The sequence below is a fragment of the Tachysurus vachellii genome, chromosome 25 (assembly GCF_030014155.1).
Source record: "Tachysurus vachellii isolate PV-2020 chromosome 25, HZAU_Pvac_v1, whole genome shotgun sequence".
NCBI lineage: Eukaryota > Metazoa > Chordata > Actinopteri > Siluriformes > Bagridae > Tachysurus > Tachysurus vachellii.
Genome location: NC_083484.1, coordinates 2,240,001 through 2,246,298, shown reverse-complemented (window position 1 = coordinate 2,246,298; position 6,298 = coordinate 2,240,001). Strand labels below are relative to the sequence as shown.

General features: G+C 40.7%; 1 protein-coding gene across 3 annotated transcripts in view; it reads right to left on the bottom strand.

Annotated features, from left to right (window-relative positions):
- Positions 1–1,509: 1,509 nt before the first annotated feature.
- The window catches only part of rps6ka3b (ribosomal protein S6 kinase, polypeptide 3b), a 41,128-nt gene continuing 36,339 nt past the window's right edge, over positions 1,510–6,298 (bottom strand). For all 3 annotated transcript variants that reach the window (XM_060862366.1, XM_060862367.1, XM_060862365.1), the window contains 8 exons: positions 5,878–6,003; positions 5,694–5,783; positions 5,417–5,575; positions 4,859–5,020; positions 4,707–4,783; positions 4,505–4,622; positions 4,270–4,410; positions 1,510–3,385 (listed from right to left, as the gene is read on the bottom strand). In XM_060862366.1, the coding sequence (XP_060718349.1) occupies positions 3,263–3,385; positions 4,270–4,410; positions 4,505–4,622; positions 4,707–4,783; positions 4,859–5,020; positions 5,417–5,575; positions 5,694–5,783; positions 5,878–6,003 (996 nt within the window). In that variant the 3' untranslated portion in view covers positions 1,510–3,262. The remainder of the gene's footprint in view (positions 3,386–4,269; positions 4,411–4,504; positions 4,623–4,706; positions 4,784–4,858; positions 5,021–5,416; positions 5,576–5,693; positions 5,784–5,877; positions 6,004–6,298) is intronic.

Sequence of the window (6,298 nt, the reverse complement as noted above, 5' to 3'; positions counted from 1 at the left end):
AATGCGCATGTGCAGTTCATTCAAGACAAACAAACTTTATTGAAAAGTTCAAATAACATCATCATTATGTCTGATTCAAATCTCTGCTTCATGAAATAATGTATATATATATGGATATAAGATATAGATATATATATAATGAGTAGAAAAATGTAAGTAGAGATACAGTATGTATTTATGCATGTATATACACTATAGGCCAAAAGTTTGTGCACCCCTGACCATCACAACCATGTGTCCTTCCACATCCTTCCCCAAACTCTGCCCACAAAGTTGGAAGCACACAATTGTACTGAATTTCTTTGTGCACTTACACATTAAGCATTACAATTTATCTTCACTGGAGCCAAGAAGCATGTAGCATCTTGTTGTGACATCATGATTCATATCTTAGCAATACTTCTGTAATGAAAGAAGGCCACATTAGTGATATCTACATGAGGTTCAAATGAGAGCCCGGAGTCAATAATCACACCAGAACCTTTACTGCTTTTACATGATGAGACAGAAACCCCATCCAGAGCTGCTCTGCCATCAGAAAGTTTACTTTTGTCTGCATGTGGTCCTAGTACAAGGAGGAAGTTATTAAGGATCCACTGTTTAATGTCCTTTACAAATTCTTCAATTTTATTACTAATTACTGACAATTATTAGTGTAATTATTAATTACTAATTGGACGTTGCCGGATCTTCGTATAATCTTCACCTGTATGGTTTGGATGTTCCTGTGCTTTGGCTGCCAGGATGTGTTCTGCTGTTGATGCATTTCTGCTCACCACATTTGTAAAGAGTGGTTTCTGTAGACTTCCTCTATCTCATTAACAAAGCCAGATAATTGTAGGTCCTTTTTTTTCTTTAATACATATTGTTGTGAATGGTTGTGAATCTATCCGAGCAGACGTTTCTGAAACACACACATACAGCACTAACAACCATTTTGAGGAACATTAACAAAGCTCCTGACCAGTAAATACAAGATTTCTTGCTGCTGCTACGTGATTGGCTGATTAGGCAACTGTGCCACTGTGCCCATTATAGTGACAGTGGAATCTATAGTCTTAATATTATCTGCAAATTTGAAACACACATTTAAATGGCACCATATTTGGAGATGGGTGTCTTTCTTTTGGCTTTTCTTTAAGTTATTTATATAGTTTGTTTGGATTATTATAAATCATTGACCTGTGTATACTGATGACATTTGTGTATAACGCATTGCTATATCTCTCTCGTTGTTATTTATGTTTATATGCAATAAAAAAAAAAGAATCTTATAATCCTCATCCCCTATAAACCTCATTCTTTGTTTCTTCATAAAAAAGCTTTACAACACGTAAAATAAACGACGATTCGATCACACACACAAAAAAAAGAAGCGACAAAAAACTTGTTCCAGCATTTTTTTTTCTTTTCAAGTTAACAAAGAAAGAAGACGACAATGTGAACAAAACGTATCTTTACAAAAAAAAAAAAAAAGAGAAAAACACACACATGCCCTGAATTCTGGACCCACACACACACACACACACACACACACACACACACACATCAAGCACGAGCTGCTAGATTTCCACATACTAACATTATGTAAAGCAGCTATTTAGGGCGGTTATAAAAAAATATACGTAATAGTGCTCAGAAATCCATTTTCTCTTTAACTCAAATTCAATTATTTTCACAAAAGCACGTTAAAAAAAAAACAAAAAGACAAAAAAACAAAAAAAAACACGCGAGGACGTCCGAGTATTTATGCGTCTCGTGAACCTGAGTCTGATAAAGTCACGTGCTGCGGTGTGTTTGTGCTCTTTAACGTCGTCTGGAAAGCTGAAGGCTGAGTGAAAATTACACATCATCACTTTATCGCATCTCTGTCTGGGCTCCGGGATCATTTACAGAACCTTCCACGTTTTTTTTTAATAGGGTTTTTAATTCAAACTAAAAAAGAAGAAAAAGGAATTTCTGTCTTCTGATGGCTTTAAGTTTTACATGATGCTCATCATGTTTATCAGAATGATACTAAACTCACATGTAATTGTTTTTTCCCCCCTGTGGTGTTTTTTTTTTTAACTAATACAGAATGGTACAGAACTTTAAATTATGGATTACGATTTAAAGATTAAGAATGAAAATTCTTTCAAATGTGCATTTTATGTAAATTAGGCTAAAAGGTGTTTTAAAGTCACCAATTTAAATAACTAACTAATAAGGTCACCAATTTAAATAACTAACTAAAGCCTAACCAGGTAAAATGTTAGCTAAATAGTTCAACTGGGCATCGAGTAAATATAACGATTTTATTTGACTGAAATCTGAAAGTTTTTTTTTTTTTTTTTTAGAAATCTCCAGATGTTTGACCTTTAGCTGAATTTGCATATCATTTACATAAATCTGCATATTTCACTAGTGATTTTTTTTGGCCCTTGGTTATTTATTCTGAATCTCAAAACTATTAATTATTCAAAACGTAATTTAAATGATATACTTTTAAAGGCAAATTCCAAACATTTTGTACAAAAAAAAAAGCAGTTTAATTGAACATACGTACTGTTTGTAATCATAATCACTATATTATCTAAACCTCATATTCAAATCCTCCATAACCCTCATGCTTAGCCAATCAGAGTTTAGTTTCTTTCCTTAAAGCTTGATAAAAATTCTTTGATTTTATTTTGGTACATAACGATGTTTATATCTCTGGAACAGAAAGTAAAGAATTTAATATTACGCTTGATTTTTTTTTTCCCAGAAAAATAAGAATAAAATCAGGTTTGAAAAAAAATCCATTCGATTCGTAACAAGTGTATAATCTGGAGTGTGTTTTGCTTCTTTTTTTGCAGAGAAATAGTGAACATTTTGTTGATCTCTGTTCTCTCATAACACAACAGCGTACAGTCTCTTTAATACAATAATATTGTTCTCTACCAGCTTTATATAAAAAGAATATTACAGTATATTACAAGTTCATATGCATGAGTCAGTCTCTTGTTTCCCAAAAAAAGTCTACAGAATGTTCCGGATGCTTTTTTCCAAAGATTTTATTGATCCGCTTCGGTGGCAGATGAGGAAGATTCGGATGGTCCACCAGGGGGCCTCAGAGCCCAGGCTTGCCCTTAGGTCGAGGGGCGGATGGGCAGCAGGCTGGGTGTCAGGTGTGTGTCAGGCTGGGCGGCAGGCAGGCAGACAGGCAGGCATGGGGCTGAGCCGTGTGCTTGCACCAGGCCGTGAGGTCTGTGGTTGGTTGCTTGGTGTAATGGGCGGAGCTTCAGAGTGCGGTGGAGGTCACTTTCTTCACTCCTCGACGCTGAGCGAGAATGGAGCAGCCCACGGGTTCTAGAATGGGAGGAACGTTCCTGTTCAAGGCGGAGTACGTCGCAGCCATGGCGCCCTGTCAGAACACGCAGAACGTATAAACATATAGATGACGTGAGATCTTAAGGCTACGCCACGGTCATGTGACATCATAAACAAAATCAGCTACAAATAGTGAAGTGACGTGACGTACGGCTAAGTACGGTGACCCATACTCAGAATTCGTTCTGTGTTTAACCTATCCAAAGTGCACACACACAGCAGTGAACACACACACACCGTGAACACACACCCGGAGCAGTGGGCAGCCATTTATGCTGCGGCGCCCGGGGAGCAGTTGGGGGGGTTCGGTGCCTTGCTCAAGGGCACCTCAGTCATGGTATTGCTGGCCCGAGACTCAAACCCACAACCTTAGGGTTAGGAGTCAAACTCTCTAACCATTAGGCCACGACTTCCCCATAAATGTATAAATGTATTATTATTATTATTATTATTATTATTACACTTTTAAACTAGCTGCATTTTGAATCAAACAATAAACTGCTACTGAATTCTGGATTCTGATTGGCTGGAAGATGCTGATTAATCTTCTTACAAATCACAGTTTATAACTAAAGTGCTGGATATAAAAACATCACACGGGCACAAAGTGCTGATTATTGATAGGTAAGAAATTGTTCTAAACTTAAACTCGTGAAGACGTTGTTATAGGAAAGGAATCAGCCTGGGTGTGGTTAAATTATCTCCACCTCATCACACAGGACACGGAAAGGTTCCCATCTGTTTTACGCTAAAACGTTCTCTTCAAATTCTTCCTTCATCTGATTTAGCTCATGAGGCTGAAAGCAGTAATACGATCCAGCAGCTCGATACGATATCTCTGTAATCAGCTTTTCTGCCTGGAGCGATTCTACTGAACATGACGCAGGTATCAGGGTGCAGATCGGGGCTCATCCGTACCTTGACGAGATGAGGAGCGTCCTGTCTGTTCAGCTGGTATTTGGGGAGCTGGTCTTTGTGGACGATCCACGGATGCCTCAGCACTTGTGCGGCCGTTAATCTCTGATGAGGATCTACGTGGAGCATTTTAGATACCAGGTCCTGAGGGCGTCAAGATGACGGTTAAGGAACTGGTGTTTAAAGAAATAAACCTTTATACTGAATCGAGGCTTAATAGGTTAAAACGTGACAACACCTTTGCTTCGGCCGAGACGGAGTTCCAGTATCCGCCGGTGAGCAAGAACTTCCCGCTGCCGATCCGAGCCAGAATCTCCTCCGGCGTGTCTTCGGGTCCGTTGGCGAACGGAGTGAAGCTGCAAAACAGTCCAAAGTCATTTAAAATCCCAGTGAAGTGCACAATTTTTTTCGGATTTATAACGCTGGATTTTCAGATTTACCCTGTGAGCATTGTGTAGAGAAGGACCCCCAGACTCCAGACATCACATGCAGCGTCGTAGCCCTGCTTCTTCAACACCTACAGGACACAATCAGTTATTTCTGCTTTAACCTGACACACATACAAACTCCTCCTTTGTACGGCGACGTGTACCTCTGGTGCTACAAAGTTAGCGGTGTAGCACGGCGTCATCAGGAGACCGTTTTCTGCTCTCAGCTGCTTGGCAAAGCCAAAGTCACAGATCCGGATGGACTCCGGGTTTCCGGATTCGTCCACGTAGAGAATGTTACTGGGCTTAAGGTCTCTGTGGACCACCTGAGAACACGGAATAAGGGAATTGAGGCTATGGATTATCAGCATGCACACGGACACTGGAACGACTGTAAGTGCTGCTGCTTGTGGCCGGGGAAATGACTGTGGAATTTTGGGAATGATTATGGAATGATGAGGATATTATGATGGGGAATGTTAGGGAATTATCTGAAATTATGGGATTGGTGTGGAATTATGGAGATATCATGATGGGTATGTTGGGAAATTATGGGAATGTTGGGGATTTTGGAGTTGATAGTGACACCTGGGAATAAGACGGATGATGGGAATGTTGGAGAAGTGACTGAGGATGTTACGATGTGGATGTTGGTCGGAATAATGTGGAAGCTGAGGATAAACTGGAATGATGGGGATATTGAGATTGATGTGGATGATTACCCCTTGCGCATGAAGGTACTCCACGGTCTTGGTGATGGTGTAGAGCACGGCGCTGGCCTCCCTCTCAGAGAAGAACTTCTGTCTGAGGATCTTATCCAGCAGCTCCCCTCCTTTAAGCAGCTCCGTCACCAGGAAAACAGAGCGGCCGTCGTCGTACACCTGCAGGACACAGAGATGTACAAAGGACAAAGCTTAGTCGTTTTACTGGGAAAAAAAAAAGGGGTCACGTGTCGCTGACTCGAAGGACAAGGCACTGGAGCACAATGAACACACTCACATCCTTTAAAGTGATGATGTTTGGATGCTGGCCGTAGCGTAAGAGGATTTCCACCTCGTCCGTCGGATCCCTTTTGGCTTTGTTGATGATCTAATTAGAAGAAAAAAAAAACCAAACGTACGCAAGGTTACGATATTCATTCTAGTTATCTTAACAGAAGGTTAGAGCAGAAGCGAGCGCTCACCTTGACGGCGTACTCCATGCCGGTGTTTTTGTGAATGCAGCGCTTGCAGATGGAGTACGAGCCGACGCCGATGTCCTCCCTGACCTCGTACGAGTCTCCGAACTGTGACGTGTTCCTGTGAAGTTGCTGCGTTGAGGACAAAAAAAAGGACGCGAGACTAGTCCAGGCCTGTCCTCTACCAGCTCATGCAGCTATACTGAGCCTCGTTCTAATAAACATCGAACTATTCGGGTCAGAAACCCGTTCTAAAAGAGTCTGAGTCTGTGATGGTAAAGAATGAGGCGTGAAGATAAAACAATAATAAGACGAGCGTGGAACGTTTTCGTTTCGTTTTTACACACAAGTTCTCTTCAGATAGAAAAGGTGTGGGAGAAGATTTTCACTCCAACCAAGCAGACGCCACACCTGAGTCATCTGAAAG